General features: G+C 42.6%; 1 protein-coding gene across 3 annotated transcripts in view; it reads left to right on the top strand.

Moving 5' to 3' along the window:
• The window catches only part of hdac7a (histone deacetylase 7a), a 56,034-nt gene extending 37,272 nt beyond the window's left edge, over positions 1-18,762 (top strand). For all 3 annotated transcript variants that reach the window (XM_085781174.1, XM_085781176.1, XM_085781177.1), the window contains 20 exons: positions 220-342; positions 780-889; positions 1,541-1,642; positions 1,922-2,087; positions 2,650-2,855; positions 3,971-4,174; positions 4,703-4,934; positions 5,896-6,029; positions 6,233-6,353; positions 6,703-6,752; positions 7,408-7,515; positions 9,544-9,599; positions 10,098-10,185; positions 10,270-10,389; positions 10,486-10,583; positions 15,792-15,910; positions 16,335-16,468; positions 16,786-16,867; positions 17,018-17,156; positions 17,272-18,762. In XM_085781174.1, the coding sequence (XP_085637300.1) occupies positions 220-342; positions 780-889; positions 1,541-1,642; positions 1,922-2,087; positions 2,650-2,855; positions 3,971-4,174; positions 4,703-4,934; positions 5,896-6,029; positions 6,233-6,353; positions 6,703-6,752; positions 7,408-7,515; positions 9,544-9,599; positions 10,098-10,185; positions 10,270-10,389; positions 10,486-10,583; positions 15,792-15,910; positions 16,335-16,468; positions 16,786-16,867; positions 17,018-17,156; positions 17,272-17,314 (2,435 nt within the window). In that variant the 3' untranslated portion in view covers positions 17,315-18,762. The remainder of the gene's footprint in view (positions 1-219; positions 343-779; positions 890-1,540; positions 1,643-1,921; positions 2,088-2,649; positions 2,856-3,970; positions 4,175-4,702; positions 4,935-5,895; positions 6,030-6,232; positions 6,354-6,702; positions 6,753-7,407; positions 7,516-9,543; positions 9,600-10,097; positions 10,186-10,269; positions 10,390-10,485; positions 10,584-15,791; positions 15,911-16,334; positions 16,469-16,785; positions 16,868-17,017; positions 17,157-17,271) is intronic.
• The last annotated feature ends 853 nt before the right edge of the window (positions 18,763-19,615 follow it).

The raw sequence follows: 19,615 nt of genomic DNA, 5'->3' as shown, positions 1-19,615 counted from the left end.
AACAGATCCATTGTTGATGTTATTAGTAACACCTGTGGGTTGTCTGCTGTTACCAGTAAATTCAAAGGATTTCATTGACTGGAAATCTCTTGAATCACTGTTGGGATGTTACCGTCAGCTGCAGCAGAATGAAGTTAACTATTTGGACACACTCAGACTGAGTAACCCCCCCACACTCCCCACTCCTCTCCCACACACTCTGCCACTTTCGTTTCTCAGCATCTGAGCCCAATCTGAAGGTGAAGCACAAGCTGAAGAAACACCTGAACACCCGCAAGAGCCCGCTCACCCGCAAAGAGAGTGCTCCGCCCACTATCAAACACAGAGTACCTGACACACTGGGTAACTACACGCACAAACACACATGAGTTGTAATACACTTCAGTTGTTTGATGATTACATGTGATATGTGCTTGATTAGGTCAATCAAGGGAAGAATGGATTCTCTGATGTGATCAACTGCAATATACACTGTACATAATGCATATATACATAATACAGTATGTATACATATGAGACTTCTTTTAACTTTATTTTTTTGTGTGTATTTTTTGTCTGAGTGAAATCTGAAGCTGCAGAAGTTAATTTTAAAAAATCAATTTAAATTTTAAATCAAATTACTAATGTTTCTGAATGAACTCTTTAAAACAAGCAATTATTATTCACCAATTTGTCAGTCACCCAATTGTCTGTATGTATTGTACATGCTCACATTTATATTAAATGAAATGTACATGCATATTCATATTTAAACTCCACTACTGTCTGTTTCTCTCCAGACTCGTCTCCCAGCAGCAGTAGCACTCCCGTCTCTGGCTGTAGTTCTCCTAATGACAGCCTGCCCAATGAGAATGGGCTACTGCCATCTGCAGGCGGCCTATCACACGAGGTGAGAAACACGCACATTTACTTGTTGAGTCCGTTCAGAACGACAAAGCAACCTTTCCTTCTGAAAACTGATTTGGGAAGAGACAGAAGTTACGAAAGAAGTTACGAAAATCATAAGAAGAAACTCCTCCACTGGAGGTGGAAAACCATGAGCATTTTAAACAACTGAGCACTCGATTTGATTAAAAAGAAAAAGAAGTGATTGTTTCATGTGCATGAGCTGTGCCGAGACCCTGAGTAATGACATGTTTAAAGCAGCGGCAAGGGGCACAGGAACAATGCGTTTGTGTCAGCTGTTTATGCATAATTCATTTAATCACAGAAAGTCAGAGCAGAGCAGCCTCCGTCACACCTGCCTCGGATGTCTGATTCATGATTCTCCAGTGTCCAGACAGCTCACGACAAAACATTAGCTCAGGTTTAATTAGACTAGACAGGCTTAGATTACAGCAGCGGCAGCAACCATTAAGAGCATAAAGCAAAGACAAACTTTGTAACTAGAGCAGAAGAAAGAGGAAGGGTCTTTATTTCTCTGGTGTTTCATAAAAACAATAATTCTAATCACTGTTGGTAAGTTATGAGCATAATTAAATTTAGATTTGAGTGTAAATGTAATAATTTTCAATGGAAAAAATGTGTTGTGCACTTCCAGGCGCAAAAGCTGCTGCTCAGAGATGGCACTCTAGCAAACTTCACCATCCAGAGCTCCTCCACTCTGCCCACCATCACTCTGGGACTCCCAGCCAATGCCAGGGTAAACACTCAACTGCTCACTTATTTTGAAATCATCTGTTTTCTCTAAAAGAAGTGGGGAAAAGCTGCTGGGAAAATCCTCTGCAGCCTAATGATGTTTTCACCAAACTTACACAGTGATCTGCTTCATTTAAGATACATTTTTAAAAGTGAAATTGAATCTGGACAAATGATCAGCTAGAACAAATTCATGTCTTTATGTTGGCCTGATGACTCGGCTGTGATGAGACATGATGTTTTCTGTAATAATTAAGTGGCTGAACTGTCTGTCTGTGTGCAGGCTGAAGGAGAGCTGTCCTCCCTGAAGGTCAGCCGGATTCCTGTGCTAACGGCCGGGGGCTCGCAGGTCTTCCTCCCCCTGAGCAGAGAGGATCAGGCTGGGCACCCCCACCTGCCCGTCATCATCCTGGAGCCCTCAGGACTGGTACACACTCCACTACTCACTGGTGAGGCACACATATATACACAGGAGATACTGTAAATACATATATTATACTTCAGATATGTACACGCATATACACACTCTGTGTATGTGCACAGTTGTAGGGACACACTTTATCATTGTTGAAACCTTGATAAGGAAATGCTCATTTTGATTTCACACTCTGTTACTGATTTACATCATGCCCTGGAAATGTGTGCACATGCAAAAGTTCTCAAGGCTGCAAAATACACCACAAATAAACCATAAATGGACACACATGCATTCATCAACCAGGGCCCACTGGAAATGCAGTGGTTTCACACAGGGCCTTTAATTGTAATGTCTGAAGTCCTATAGCACCACCCAGTGGTCACATTTGAAATGGTTAATGTTTTTCTTTGACACCGTGGCAAGTGAAGCACTTCCAGCACATCCACCTGTCAGTGGTTTTATCATCTGTAAAAGTAGCACATAAAATAAACACCTGACCTGTGTGCACAATATGGTCCTAAACAACACTGGAGAGAAATGTGTGCGTACATGTTGGCCTAACTCCTCCCTGTTCTCTGTGTGTCTCTCACCAGTTCCAGGCTTAGACTCGGTCCCGCTGCAGTTCGCCTCCCAGTTAGACCACCTGTCTCCTGGAGCTCCTCAGCCCCACAAGCCCCTGAGCAGGACACGCTCTGAACCCCTCCCCCAGAGCACAAGGACCCTTCACACACATCTCCTCCACCAGCAGCACAACACACAACTACTGGAGAGGCTCAAACAGCAGACCCACCTAGGCAAGGTGTGAATACACTCTGATCTGCATTCATGGAAAATGATATAGAGAGAATTGTCTCTTGACCTTCTATTTGAATTTACTGGGACTACAGGTAAAACAGTGGTATCACATGATTGATGCATTATTACACATTTGCATTCGATTTAAATTGTAAATATATTCAACTTGGTGAAGAGTTAACAGCCTTTAAAATGGCAGGCTTTGAAAGTTAATTAACTCAGAGACCAAGTTTTTTTTTTATGACTGAATGAAGTGAGTTTGAAATGATGAAGCACACCTCCCTACGGGGGTCTAGGAAAAGTGTGTGCGTTTGGTCTAGCTCAAGTCACACACTATGCATCTGGATTCAGTATGAAAAAAACTTCTCGAGGATACCATTTTATATATATATATATATCTTTATTTCGGACTCCGGGTCCATATCAAAAACATAACACAACAAGACGTAACACAACAACACACAGTAACACAACGACAGACACAGCACAGACAATAAAATAGATTTACATGTCTGTAAATCTACAAGACAAATCTCAGAGGTTTTCCCGTCTGTATCAAAGTAATCCATTGATGGCCACTGCAAACAGCTGGAAGTGCTGGAACAGCTAGATCCTCATACTTTTAATATTGCAAATTTGCTAACATGAACGCTGGCCTCACAGTTTGAGACTTTCCTCCTAATGTTATGTGAAACCACCAGATCAGAAGAGTTCTTTCGAGACCGTAACAATCGTGTCTCAGAAGGAGATGGTCTCAAGGCTGAAATCATGGGTGTGGGCACAACAATTTAAACATTAAAACGCTGCTTTGTTGCAATAATGAGACAGAGATGTCTTCCTCCAACAGGAAGCTTGACCAGCTTGTGTTTACTTCTGGGACCACATTGGCAGTTTTTGCATGTTTGCCCTCATCTCCTTGTAATTCTGTGTATAGTTAGATAAGAACTGAGACAGAAATGATACAGCGTTATAGGAATTATAGTCAACAGAAAAAACTGTATCCATCTGTCATCAGATGTTGCATCAGTGATGTGCTGGTCCTACTTGTGAGTCTCTGTGTAGACCATGTCTTCATCTGAATGTTGAAACACCTACATATTCATCTACGTGTGTGTGCAGCTGATGTCCAAGCCCAGCGAGAAGCCCAGACTGCACCAGATCCCCTCTGAGGACATGGACTCGGAGGACGGTGGTGGGATGTCGCCCACGGAGCCGACCTATCAGAGCAGAGTGAGGTCAGAGTCATTGAGAGAGGCGGAGCCAACAGCGTCCAAGAGCCACGAAGAGCAAATGAACCTGCAGCATGCACTCATACTCAACCAGGTAGGAAACAGTGTGTTCCGTTCAGACTGACAGACAGATGGCTGTTCCTCATCAGCCCTGTAGATGGCAGCCTAACTCCTGAACTTGCACGATTCCAGTTGTCCTTGCATCATCTTGTGGTTTGACAACCACTCATTATATTAAAGTGGTCATTTCAGCACGATATGATGACAGAGTGCATGTAATATGAGCTGAGCTCCGACTCTTTACCACATCATCAGGAGTCCAGCCTGGACAGAAAGAACAACAATAAGAGGATTTTTAAAAAGAGATCAGAGTGAGAAGTGAGTTCAGTCCGAGTCAGAGATGACTTCCACAGCACTTGATACTGATCCTAATTCCCCTCGATGGTGCTGGTCAGGTCAGAGAGGACAGTTCAAACATTTTATTGACATGAAGCTGAAAGCCTAGAATACAAGTCTTTATTGACTGATAAACTACTTTACGATAAACGTTATGATATTTGCTATGAATTCCATCCATGACTGAACTCTCCTTCATCCTCATCACCCCCACCCCTCTCTATAGTCATTGCTATGGGAGCAGCAGAAGCAGCTGCAGCAGCTGCATCGACAGATGGAGACCCTGGCAGTGCCCATGTTACGCGGCAGCAGCAGTGGCGGGGTCGGCAGCGGGCTGGGGGTCCACCGCCCCCTGTCTCGTACGCAGTCGTCCCCAGCCTCCACCTCTCTCACTCTGCCTGAGAAGACCCTGAGCCTGCCCCCGCAGGAGACCAGCAGCAAACCACGCTTCACCACTGGTGAGTCAGACCAGGTCGTACAGTATTATGATATGTACTGTGTGTGTAAATATTTTCTTTTCAAAAATTCTAATCCAGTGGCTCCGTGGCCTATGGGTTAGGATACTGATAAACACCAGTTTCAATCATATTTTGCAAGATTTTCCTGATCATGCTCCCTCATCTCCTGCCCTGTCTCCACTGTAGCTATCTTATACAGACGTGAAATCCCCCCACAACACTAATAATAATAATGAAAATAAAGAAAGCATCATGCTCTGACCAGCAGAGGTCAACATCTCCAGTAGAAGTGAAAGAAATTCATAAATGAACGGCTGCTCCTGATGAAAAGCCTCTCCACCTGATTTTAACAATGTAAACAATAAATGAAGAAGAGACTGATAAACAAAAGGAGAAATTCGTAGAATAATTAAAACAGTGATGACCAAAAAAAAAAAACAGTTGCGTTTTTAGTTTGACAGTGTTGTAAATCTGTTAATTTGCTTTGTTGTTATCTGAAGATTGATTTCACTGATATCTCTGCGCTGGATGCATTCCAGCTGACTGTCACCAGTCTTGCCAAAAAATAATTTCAACACAGAGCTCCACATAAAACCACAAGTTGTGTATTAATTAACATGTGTAATACACAACTTGTGGTTTCCACTGTTATCTATCGTCGACATTTTCTTTATATTTACCTTCATGTTCATAGCCAGACATCAAACTTCTCATCTAAGGGTAAATGTGACTTTTCCTAAAATGTTTGACTGTTCTTGTGATGGGTTAGGGTTAATGTCAGCAGGTGGAGGTGGTGCAGACTTTCACACCTTCAGTGATTGAGGTCATGGATAAATCAACTTCAATATTATATAATAAACTTCCACTACTCTTGTTATTACAGAAGTGAAAGTCTCGAGACCCTGTGGGTGTTGGTCTTTGGCTTCTGGTGTGAATATCTTGTGTGTATATGTGTGTTCAGGTCTGGTCTATGACTCTCAAATGCTGAAGCATCAGTGTACATGTGGAGACAACAGCAGTCACCCAGAGCATGCTGGGAGGATACAGAGCATCTGGTCTCGACTACAGGAGAGAGGCCTGAGGGGACAGTGCGAGGTACACACACGCACACACACTTTCAGGTTAAACAGTGATATTATTTTTATCTCCTTATAGCCTGAAAATAGAATGGTTTAGTTTCCTTTTGAAATCCAGTTTTCTGTCTGTTTCCTATTATTACTCAATGCTAATATAATACACTGTCCACATGCATATGATTCTTGATTACATGGTCAAATGAAAATCTTGTGTCTCTGCAGAGTATCCGTGGCCGTAAAGCCACTCTGGAGGAGCTGCAGTCAGTCCACACAGAGCGTCACGTGTTGCTGTATGGCACCAACCCACTCAACAGACTCAAACTGGATAATCGCAAACTGGCCGGTAACATACAGCTCACACTGATAAAACGCTAGACCTTATTCCGAGCCAGATTATCTATTTGAAAACTATTTTAAAACTAATAATGTTTGTCTGCAGAGTAAATGCATTCAAAAGCAAACTGTGTTCCAGATGTCAAAAGTTATTCTCTTGAGCAGCAGACTTCATTACATTCACAATTATGTTTCTATTTTCCATCTTGAACTATGTTAAGTTAATTACGAGCAAGATTCAGATAGGGAATGAATTGGGGGCCACTATTCATTCACAGTGTAATATAAAAAGCAGAAACTGTAACATACTGTATATGTAATGATTGTATAAAAAATGTTTTTTGTTTCTGTTTTCACAGGGATCCTCTCTCAGAGGATTTTTGTGATGTTGCCATGTGGAGGAGTAGGGGTAAGAAGCACACTAACACACACACACACACACACAGGTTTCTATTTTTGATTGTAATTCTCTAAAGCTCTTAATGGACGCTATACAATACACCACAATCACTGCATTGATGAAAGTTGATCTTGTTTCAAAGAAAAGTATAGAAAAGCATGGAGAGAAAATTACAAGAAAGACAGAGAGGACGACAGGATATTAAAGAGGAAGAGAGAGTTTGCTTGGCCCAATGCTAACGTTCGCCTGACAGTCCGTGTCGGACCATGACAAGTCAGACTAATGAGAACAACATGTCCGTGACCAAGGATAAAAGAAATGCCTCGGATTTCATTGTCCGAGCCAGATGGACAGTAATGCCAGTTTGTGAACAAACAGCAGAGAGAAAAAACAGAATGGAAAGGAAAATTAGTGGCAAATATGGATCTGGCCTCGAGATGAGAGAGTGAAACTGACATTTTTACTCTCAAGTCACAGCTGTGTGTTTGGTTATCCGTGCCCTAGGGAAAGTCTTTGGTTTTCTTTTATTGCCCCAGAGATGCCGTTTTGGACATTCAGACGTAATTCAACAACAAATATTAAAAAAAAAAAAAATGGTTCCACACATATGGATAAGTGAGCAGATATAATCAATGGAATCCTTTATTTGTCTGTTGATTGGCAGGTTGACAATGACACAATCTGGAACGAGTCACACACCTCCACGGCGTCACGCATGGCGGCGGGCAGCGTTGTGGAGCTCGCCTTCAGAGTGGCCAAAGGAGAACTGAAGGTGAGGAACTGAACGGGGACAGAGTCAGAGACGGACAGGAGAGGGACGGGGGACAACGAGTAGCTACCTCCCATTTGTTGCTTCAACCCCCATATCTGTTTCTTGTTTACGTCTCCTGCCTCCCCTGTCTGTCTTCATGAGGTACTGTATTTAGACAGTGATTTAATTTGCCAAACTCCAAATTGGTTTGCAGCTTTATTTCTTCTCATAACAAAAGTTTTACCCCACAGGAGAATATGTAAACAGTTATACTGCAAGACGTTTCCCCATATCAGAATATGATGGATGAAGTGCAGGCACGGAAGTTTGATCCAATAAATATGATCTGATGTATGGTATAGTTGTAATATTATATATATATATAGTTATAGTATATTATAGGGTTGTCAATTAATTAAAACAAACACAATTTATTGCATGAGTGTCCATGGTTAATCCTGACTAATTGCAAATCAGTCACACTTTTTTTTGTTTGTTCAAAATGCACCTTTGTTTTCCAAGTGCTTTATAATGGACAAATATGCTGCTTTATGCAAATATAATGAATAATTCTACATTAACCAATAACAAATGCTCAAATAATGACATGACGATCATCTGTAACTATTTGCAGAGACAGTTTAGCTTGCGACTGCGAGCAGATTCATCACTGGTCTTAAAACCATGGTTCAGGACAAAGGCCAGTGTAAAAGGATGTTTGTTGATCGCGCGACAAATGCAAATAGTAATTTTGAATTAATGTTGTTTTTTATGTTACCTTTGACAGCACTAATTGTGTGTTTTCAGTTACGTACATCATGGCAGGAAAGCATAACACAAACACATAACGACTAATTACACAGTCATTTGGTCAGAAGGTGAAAAAGGCAGAGGGTTTTTTGTGGCAAAGATGTAAAAATTAGAATTTTAAAGTTAGACTCACAAATGCAAAGTTAGTTCTTTAGGCTGAAAACAGGCTGATGACAACTGCTGGGGTCAGAGAGGAACATCAGCTCAGAAGTGCATCCAGTAAAGAAGCATGCCTCACCCAGCCTCAAGGAACTACCAACCCACTTCAAAGGCGACTGGGTTTCAGAAAAGACTTTCCCCTGTCTCATAATGGCCAAATCTTTCTTCCTTTTCCTCCCCTCACTGATTAAAAGTCTGGGATAAACATGACATTTTTCTGTTTTTTCAAGTGTAAATATACCACTGGCTGAAAGTATTTATAGTCGGCAGCTTCAATCCAAACATTTCTCTACCCAAAAACAAAAAGATGAAAAAAAAAACAATGTGTAAATCGGGCAGAAAACGTAAAACAATGGCTCAGTCTGTAGTGAGCAGCAGCGGTAAACAAACCACCAGACCACAGCACAACCACAGCACAAGCACTCCACTTCAGAAAAGCTGTTTTTGTGCTATACATATTGTAGGGGACGTATACTGTGCATACTCATTTACAAGACAACATAATAAGTACCATTGATGTCCTGAACTTGTGCATTTGTGCTCGTATGTGCATGAAATGTTTTGCTTCATGCTTTGAGGTTTACTCTCTGAGATCATAAAGATGAAGTCAACTTTGGTTCACTTCACTGGATTTTAAAATAGAAGTGAAAATATAATTTTATAAAAATCCCTAAAGCTGCCAGACTTTCTGTAAACCTCTTGGGAAAAAAACAATATTATCAGGTTTTAAGAAACATAAACTGGGTTTAAGGTCAAAGTCATTTTGAATGATTATGACATAGAGGATTTGTGCCATCGTGAATGCTGCAAATACAAGGAGCACTGATGTAAACAAACCTCACACAAACCAGGGAACAGTAGCTGCCGTCGACAGTTGATCTTTGTCACTATTGATGTCAATCTCAGTGACAGGTTATATATTTTTTTCTTTAAGTAAGAGTTTCCTTCATGTTAAGTGTTTTATTTCTCATTCATTTAAAAACCTATAAAAGTGAAGGATTGTAGTTTCTTGACATGTAAAGTCCTTCACATCACGTTAAACCCTGATTAATGGCGCCTTCTTCATCTTCCTCTGTGCAGAACGGCTTTGCTGTGGTCAGACCGCCGGGGCATCATGCGGACCCCTCCAGTCCAATGTAAGTGTGGTGCGTGCATGTGCATGTTTGTGCGTCAGTCACATGCTCAGCCTGACCACATTGAGTTTTCCTGTCCTGGCTGCGCTGTCAGCAGCTTCTCTCCCAAGGATATTTATGGAGTGATAGAGAAAAAACAAAGGGACAAAATAAGGAAGATTAATAAGTTTGTTCTTGTGTGTGTGCATGTTGTTTTCCTCTTTCACTGATGCTTCTTTCTTCATTTATCCTGAGCACAGTCATGCACAGCTGCTGGTGTGTTCGTCATTTTACATATTTGACATGTAGCTGTAACAGCTCATCAACAATGAGTGAGGATGCGTTAAAGTTCTGAGTCACTGAGACTACAGACAAGGCAGAGAGGCACGGAGCCTCTCCACCCGTCTCATGTGTGACTGTACACCGCACATGAAACTCTGAAGACAGCAGAGTTTAACTGATTTTTCCCTCTCATATTCTAAACTGTCTCTACACTCACATCCACCGTGTCTGTCTCCACAGGGGCTTTTGTTACTTCAATTCAGTGGCCATAGCCGCCAAGCAGCTTCAACACAAGCTCAGCGTCAGCAAGATCCTCATTGTCGACTGGGTGAGTTGTCAAACTCTATCACTCATGTCTGTGAATTTAATTTTTGTTTTGTACACTATCAATATACCTTTATCCTGTTGATAGGACGTTCACCATGGTAATGGCACCCAAGAAATCTTCTACAGAGACTCCAGCGTTCTCTACATCTCACTTCATCGCTATGATGATGGGAACTTCTTCCCTGGCAGTGGGTCTCCGGCTGAGGTGTGTGCCATCACAGGAAACTCTGTTGCCCTGTTGTAAGTAAAAGCCGCCAAAGAACCGCCAGAATTAAATGAGTTTTCTACATGTTGGTTTCAGGTCGGTTCTGGAGCGGGTGAAGGCTTCAACGTCAACGTGGCGTGGACGGGAGGACTGGACCCACCCATGGGAGATGCTGAGTACCTCGCTGCTTTCAGGTACAGTATAAGCAGCTGCTGCTCGGTTTTAAACACTGCAACACAAGCTTCCAACAGAAGTTGATAACGTACTGCACATCACAAAAAGATAAACCAGCATAAAGTGTCTCAGTTGCTCCAGAACAGCTTCAGCGCTCCAACGCTGCAGGGACAAACAACATCCCATGTCTCTTTCATCAGTAAGGCTGGCACATGAGGAATGCAGAGAGTTTGTCTTTCTGACTTTAATTCATGTCTTGGGATGCGAAATCCGGTCGATTAGGCAACAAACAGAAAAAGCTTTGCCACCAGCTGTGTTCCACTTTTTATTGATCAGGATACTCAGTGGAGCTGTAATCAGACAATTTCTCTCATTTCCTTTACACTGAGCCACAACAAACAGACTTAAGCTGATCAGAGGCTCGGCTCCACATCGCCTCTGACGTACTTCTTGCGTAATTAATAATCCTTGTCATTTGGAGAGCATGTGTCTGGCATTCTTGGTTTCCAGTAACTTCAGATGCTTTTACAGCATATGGCAAATGGTGTCCAGGTCTTGTGTTTGACAGACTGCAGACTGTGACTTCCTGCTCGTGGGTTGGGATAATTGTCGTCGGTGGGTGTTTGCCACCAATAAAGTTTCAGTAGTGTGGGCTTTTTGGTCGTCTGGCGGAGCAAACACTGAGGAAACTGTGGCGACCGCATGGTTACTGGAAAAGGGGAACAGTGGCAAAGCTGCAGACATAAAGGGGGGGGGGCTGCTTGCTTACATCAGGTGTGGGGGCCATGATCCCAAAGTCCTGTAATTACTGTGCTCCTCCAATAACACACAGTGAATATGAGATTTATCCAGACATGTTGCTGCTCATCTGAAGAGTTGGATATCAGAAGGCAGAGACCCTGATGCTTCGGGACGCTGTGTTTCCCAGCTCCAGCCCTGCCTCCCTGTAGCATGAACCTGACCTCTGACCTCTACATAAAGACAGATTCCCTCGTGAGAATAAGTCAAAGCAGGGGGCCCGGCGCACAGAGGGAGCAGTTCACCTCCATGGCAGTGACAGGACATTCAAAATTTATTAGCAGGCTGAACGTGGGTGTTTCGATTGGATTACAGTACATCTGCCTTGTGAGAGCATATGTGAAAATGCTCATCTGGCTGTTTTGAGGCAAAAGCCCAGAAGCTCCTCTGTATGTTTATTGTCCAACGAGTAGTGGTAGAGCCAGGTGGATGGAGAAAATCCCCAGAAATTTGATCGGTATATCATGGTTTTATGATGGTGTTTTCCTCTTCAGTCTTTTTTCAAACATTTAATGCAGCTTTCAGCATTTGATGCCTGTAGATGCATCTGCTTATAATCTAGATTGAAATTTGTCCCTGTTTGTTTCTTAACGTCAGGCGTTCTGATGTGAAGCAGGTAATGTCGCCTTCAGGGGTTAATCCTCGTGTGAGAGCGAGTTTTCCAGGACTCTGTGTGTCCACAGAGGCCGGTGTGGTGTTTACCTCCCACAGCTTGAGATCATGAACAAAAAAACAGAAAAGGGAGTTTTTTTCACATTTAAAAGAGAAAATGTTTTGAAAAGTATTTAATGACAAAATTGAGCCGAGCTGCTCTCCCACCAGATCCAAAGAGAATTTAAGAGGGATGTGCCTCCTCAAGTTCAATGGGAGCGACAGATTCAAAGTATCATTTTTATTACATAATGCCAATCGTATGGGCCGCTCTTCAGATCTGGACCTAATAGAAGATCTAAGTAATTCTCAGTTTGTTTCAATCTGCCTGTAGCAGCAGATGATGAGAGTTCACCACATCAAAACCTCTCAGATAATTGCCTGCGCAGTTATAGAAAATAATACTGATTTAAAGATGTGATGTGAGCTGAGGTCACTGATTCCAGATGAAAGTTGAACTGAGTCCAATAGAAGGTGCCATTTCTACCGCCGGTCACTTTTAGTAATAGCTCATATAGAAGGAGACATGAGAGGAAAATGTGAGTAGAGAGAGGGAAGACATGACACTATGGTGGACTTGAACTGTTGTATAACATCATTATACTGTGTTGAAACATAACGAGGGACAAGGCTCTCTCTGCTTTGTATTGAAAGTACATTAAACAGCTTCATCCCCATGAAATAAATGAAGCAGATAATGTGATTACATGGTCAGGATCTCAGCCACCCAGAGCACCAGGATGCAGTGAAATCCTGACAGAACACAGCGGTGTGACTGGTCCTGGATCAGTCTGGAAAAGGTCACATCACTACACAACTCATCTACTTACACTTACTACTAAGGATGGGTACAAGTACTGTCATTATTCAAGTAGCGTTTAACTTCTCATGCGCCCGTGCAGTAGCTACAATAATCCCCTTCCCATCCACAGCCAAACAGTAGGCTTGGTCAGAGAAGCCTATATCTTTTCTTACAATATTATATTTATTTATATAATTTGTGAGCAATCAGGTACTTATTCATAAGGTACTGAAAGTGCTTTAACTTTTAAATGACTGAAATTGCCCATCCCTACTTGCCACCTGTTGCCACCTGAATGTCACTAAAACTTACTTTCTGAGGCACCCATCTACTTACCTCAACTCTCTCAGAGCCGCATGCTCTGGGGCCGCTCCATCGCAGTCCAAACTGTTCTCATCTGTGCTTTCCTGATGGTGGAACAAGCCACCGTGTCGTCTCCTCTCTATCTTCAAGAAGCTGTAGAAGATTCATCTGTGCTGAGTCTTCCTCTCCTTAACCCCCAAACCTGCCCGACTAACACTCACACACTGTGATCTCTGATACTGATCAAAATAATTACGATTGGGCGCCGTGTGGTGCAGTGGGTTGCGCAGGCGCCCCATATGCAGAGTCTATAGTCCTCGCTGCAGTCAGCCCCGGTTCGAATCCTGCATCAGGTGGCCCTTTACTGCATGTCATTCCCCCTCTCTCTACTATCCTGTCAAATAGAGGCGAAAAAAGCCCCAAAATATACTTCAAAAATAATCATGATTAAGATCTTTACCCTTGTCGAGCAGCTGAAAAAAAGACGTCTTTCTAAAAAAAGTTGTTCTCCAGATTCCGAACAGAGCTGGGAATTATTCATCAGGTCAAGAACAAAGGTGAGAGGGAACAACCGGTGGAATTTGAGCTGAAAATTTCTTCAGAGAATCAATGATGATGATGATGATGATGATGATGATCCTGCAGGGACACATAATCTCTGCTGTAATGAGAGGCCACTTTGCTTTAACGTTTTAACAAACAGCATTTTTCCTTTATGGAATCAGAATCTAAAAAAGCCCCCACCTCCCACCCACCCACCACTCAGGCTGCACACATCCCTTTGGAATTAATGAAGTTTGCAAATGTTGAGCTCTGGAAAAGAGTGTATGCCACTGATTGAAGTCAATTTAATGGGTGAAAGTTTGAGGAGCGTTGGTGCATGTTCACCTTATCCTTCAGTCTACCCCCCCCCCCCTTCTTTTCCATCAACCAGACCCCCCCACCACCACCACACTACACACACACACACACACACACACACACACTGCCCCTCTACGTCTCCTCCCTTGATTGATCTTTAATAAGCATCCCCTCCTCTCCTCCACCTTCCCTCCTCCCCTCCATCTTTCCATTAGTTTGTCTGTAGTTACTCTCTCTGGGGGGAGCGCAGGACCTTTAATGGGTCTACAGGGGAGGTGGGGTTGGGTTTTGCGGTTAGGTGTGTGTGTGTGTGTGTGTGTGTGTGTGTGTGTGTGTGTGTGTGCGTGTGTGTGCTTGCTCTGCTTCATATCCACATGACTATGATGAAGTTTAGGTCTTAGGAATTATTTATCAAATCAAAGCGTAACAGAGCCCCAACATACACCACACAGTGATGTAAGGGCTGTTATGACTTTGCGTGTGTGTGTGTGTTTACGTGCATTATATGTTAATGGGTGTGTGCGCTGTATATATGTTTGTGTTGTGTATTTGCTTGTATATGCTGGAATGTATTTGTGTGTTTTATCTCTGTGTGTCCTCATTTTTGTCTATGAGCTCATGTTGTCCATCTGCATGTAGTCATGACTGCACTGTGTGGATATGTGTGTGTGTATGTGTGTGAAAGGGAGGGGGGGAGGAGGGGGTGGGGGGGTCTCCAAAGTCCCCAGGCAGAATAATGAAAGTAAATGGATCCCAGATGGACTGTTTTTCCTCTTTTTCTCTGTGTTGTCAGTGACGTGAGGCGAGTGACAAGCCTCTAATGGGAAACAGACTCACACACTCTGACTTTGAACTCTGCCGACGGCGTCGAGCCGCAGAGCTGAGCCTCTTTCCACCTCAGGACACCACCGCTCTCTCCTCAACAACAATAGCATAGAGGAAATGGTCATGTGTTTGATGTCCACCAGTAACACTGTGCAGCGAGAAGAGCTGACAAAACAATATGAGTCGTCAGACCCGAGGCTCTGCAGCGTCTCCAGAGCAGGGACAATGGTCTTTTGTCAGCTGCTGCGCTGGGATCAAAAGTTGTTCACAACTTTTTGTAGATTTGATCATAAATATTTGTCGTGGCAGAGATCATCCAGTTTGGAATATTAGTGACAACGTCCAGGAGCATATTGATGAGACGAATATGAGTTATTATGCTTTGAATCAACTAAGATGTGAGTTTTTTGAAAGTCACTGTTTGGACACTGTGTTGATGTGTGTCTCTGTTTGTCCCACATCTGACTCTTCATTTGCTGACTTGCTTGTTCCTTGCTTGTTCTTGTTTCCCATTCAACACAGATGCATTTTGTTCACATAGCGACTGAATGTCGCTGGTTTTACACCTTGTTTGTGATTTGAGGTGAAAAACAAGCGAGGTGACATCACCACATTAACTTAGTAAATAGTGTAGTACAGTAAGTGTTGCTCTTTGGAACTGGCTGTTGACTGTAGGATTGTGCGCTTCAAGTCACACCAGGTGTGTGTTAGCATGTTAGGGTGTGACGATAGGTTCAATGGGGTAATGTTGAGTTTTAAAACCTCAGGATCCAGAATTTCTAAATTATTATTGAGACTTGTGTGTGAACTCGACCTCTGTGTTATTCTATTACTGTTTTTTACTAAAGATAACAAGTTTCCTTTTCATTGGCATTTGTGGTAAAAAAAAAAAAAAAAAGAAAAGAAAAATAATGATATAATACACACTATTATGTGATTTGTATAATCAAACTCTTTAATTTACAGTGTCCTGTGTTTGTGTCCTCAGGTCTGTGGTGATGCCCATTGCCCAGGAGTTCTCCCCGGACGTCGTCCTGGTGTCGGCTGGATTTGATGCTGCTGACGGACACCCAGCTCCTCTGGGAGGGTACAAGGTCTCCGCCAAATGTAAGCACAGCTCTCTACCACAGGCCGCAGAGTCCGACCTCCAGCCGCTACCTCAGGGCCTGGTTCTTAGGAAGGGAAGCCAATAGGAGCTTTATTTTATCATGCTGCCAGTGTTCGGAGATATGAATAGATTATTACAGCTCCTGTCAAGCGTGAACCAAAGAGCAGGAGCTGTGTTCTCGACTGTAACTGGCTTGATCACTGATGTAACCATAATCATAGTAATTGATAGTTGGTAATGTTGCTGTGGGAGGGCCCACAAGGTAAAAATATAACTTTGTTTTTGTAGAATATCAGAAATTATAGTAAAACTTAACACCAAAGTCTACGTGTTCTCAGCTCACAGCACAAACTTCATTCTTCTTGTTGGCTTTTGCATGGTTCATTCTTCAAGTTAACATTTCTGTGTGTTTGTCTACCTCAGGTTTCAGCTTCCTGACCCGCCAGCTCATGTCTCTAGCAGGGGGTCGTCTGGTTTTGGCGCTTGAGGGAGGTCATGACCTCACAGCTATCTGCGACGCGTCTGAGGCCTGTGTCAGTGCACTCTTGGGCATACAGGTAAGGCATGCTGGTTAATGGAATCAGTTTTTAAACGTGTGCTTCGGGATTATCTGAGTAACCAATACACAAGGGAAGCATGGAAAGGAAGTAACTTCTCAGGGTTTGTAGAATTTGGATGTGTGGAGGTTTTAAAAGCTCAGGCATGGCAGGCAGGAAAACCTAAAAAAAGAAAAAAAGAAATTCAACGAACAAATTCAGTTTTTAAACAAGAAATTATCTCTAAGTAGCCATTAAGATAATGAAATGTTTCCAGACTAAGACCAAAGATTAAGACTGAAGGTCACTGACTGTGTCCTCATGTCTCTGTCCTGTAGGAGCCACTGCCTGAAGACGTGCTGCTCCAGAAGCCCAACGCTAACGCCGTCCGCTCCCTGCAGACGGTCATCCAGATACAAAGTGAGCAGCACTGACAATATTCTTCTGCTACACTTCTATTTTTTTGTTGTTTGTATTGTTGTTGCATCAGAACAGAGTCCAGATTAGTTTTGTTTTTTCGCACAATGACACTACTGTAGTAACCTGTGTGCGTGTGTGTGGCTTTTGCAGGTCAGTACTGGCAGAGTGTGAAGGCTCACAGTGGCTCAGTGCCTCTGTCCTACCTGGCTGCTCAGACAAGAGACTGTGAGGAAACAGATGCTGTCAATGCTTTGGCTTCACTCTCAGTGGGAGTCCTCTCCACCAAGAGGTACACACACACACACTCTCACACACAGACACACACACAGTCATTCAACCAAGCAAAGGCAAAGGCAAAAAAAACACTTTCTCCTCTTACATCTGTGTCTCACCTTCTCCTCCAGTATCTCCGATGAGCCAATGGAGCATGACAGCGACTCCATGTAGAAGGATCTGACCAATCACCTCACAGAGACTCACCTTCAGGAGTCTGGGCCCGATATTGTGGCCTCGGATCTCTTGCGCTGTCACGTTACCACGATTGGGCATGTATTGTAATGCCACCGAGTCCCGGCCATCTGCCTTATCCACCAACGCATGCACGTCCACCGACCCACAATGCGGAAACCTCTCACAGACCAACAGTATGAGCACCTCAATGCTGGTCAACACTCAGCTGAAGCCAGCGACGCGACCTGCAGCTGGTAAACCTCCTGAAACCTCACCAAAGAGCAATACAAGATGATTTTTAATAGACTTTTCATGTCTCCTGACTGACAGTGGACCGTGGTCCCGACCCACAGCTCCGTGACCACAAACCTTTGTAGGAACAGACACTGATTCTTCTTGAAGCACTATGTACCAGCAGCTGTTTTGTTGCCTTAATTTTTTTTGCCTTAAAAGAAAAGACCAACATCTGGTTCCAGAAGGAGACGACTTTGGATTATAAACTTTTTTCTCTCGTGCCACAATCGCTTCATCCATATCAGAGCTGAAGCAACTGTCGACCAAATGTATTGCAGGACGGATGACGCAGAATGAACCTACTGTATGACACCAGGTGAAAGCATGTACTGCATGCACATGCACCTGATGGATAAGATGCAAAAAAGAAAAACCAACAACAACAAAAAACACAAAGAAAGAAGTGGCCACATCAAAAAGAAAGAACATGGAGAAGAAGACACGGAGATTGTCTGTTTTAACGATGTCATTACATGCAGTTAACCACTAAAAGTAGACAACGAAGTACTCAAGGGAAAGAGAGAAAATGAAGACACAAAAAGGACAACTGTGGTTTTTGTAGAAACAAAGAAAGGGCAAATGTCCCTGTTTTTTAATTGCACTGTTCATTCCATAATGTGAACCATAAGAAATTCCAAAGCTCTGGGAAAAAAACAACTCCTCTCTTTAGGTTATTTAATAGTTAGGTTTTTTTTTTCTTTTTCTTTTTTTTTTTGAAGATTTGGATGAAATGGTGTTTGCTATATTTTTCCCACTCTTTATGAGATGTCTTATGAAGTCTCTGACTCAGTCTTTGGACTTATTTTGGCCGAAATACTGTACAGTTGTATTTCCTCTGAAGTTCATCTGAAAAGTAGGCAAGGGTTTAGTAGCAGGGTTATTTTTCACTCCTGTTCAGTGTCTTAAATACACACACACACACACACACACACGTACATATACACATACAACATGTACAAAGCAATGATGAACTGTTGATGTACCACTAGTATTGAATACTGTATATTCTTGTTTATATTTGAGACTAAAGGAGCATTCATTCCACCGTGGCACCACTGAGGACCATTGTATTGTTCAATGGTGGCAATAATGTTAATGCACTTAATGGACATCACCCAAAGAAAACTGCCTTAAAAAAAAAGAAAGAAAAACAGCCTGCACATGGCAACGGGACTGTATGCAAGCAGCATGAGGGACCAGTGCGGACACTGCTCTTACTCTATGTTTAAGAAGACGACATTTGAACCTGTGGATTTAGGTGAACATCATATATGCAGACTTTTGTATTTGTGTGTGATGAGTACAGTCACCCTGGTCCGAATGTTTAGGAGTCCAGGCTTCACCACAGGCTAATTAAGGAAACGAATGCATTGTGTTTCTGTTTGAACGTGTTTTGTGAGTGTTTTGTGTTTCCCATATGTGACTCTTCTCTGCAGCCATGCTCAGCAACTACACTCCTCGTCATGTTACCATCAACCTAGTCATATCATCATTACACTCCTCTGCTGCAGAGGGGTGTAAGGGCTCTGCATTCCACAAGTAAAGCTAACATGATCATGATTATTAGTTTGCAAAAGTCCATTTGTCACGTACACTAGATTTGACCATTTGATGACCAATGCTAATGTTTTTTAGATTACAGCTGCAGATACAGTAGAAGAATATAGATACTTTTGACAAAATTTGACTCTTATTTTTAATCATTTGAAGCAGTGAGTGGACACTAAAAGTCTCAGAGTGAAACTGAGACTGATGAGATTCATATTTAACTTGTGGATCTCATGTGGCTTTTGTCTGAAAGTTGTTGCTTTTGAGTTTTTACGTCCATGATTGGATTTTAAAAGCAGCACAATCCTTTCGTCAACAGATTTGATAAAAAGAGATGTTTATGTGTAAATACAGCTTTTGTAAAACCTAGAATAAAATAAGCACGACCTCCACTGCAAGTTCATTTAACTGGCTGAAGGAGCTATTGTCAGTATAGCGTTCAGGTAGGGAACTGTA

This window comes from Trachurus japonicus, chromosome 7 (genome assembly GCF_045865225.1).
Source record: "Trachurus japonicus isolate A0001 chromosome 7, Traja_1.0".
NCBI classification, from domain to species: Eukaryota; Metazoa; Chordata; class Actinopteri; order Carangiformes; family Carangidae; genus Trachurus; species Trachurus japonicus.
Note: the sequence above shows the minus strand (reverse complement) of the source record. Positions and strands in the feature narration are given on the sequence as shown.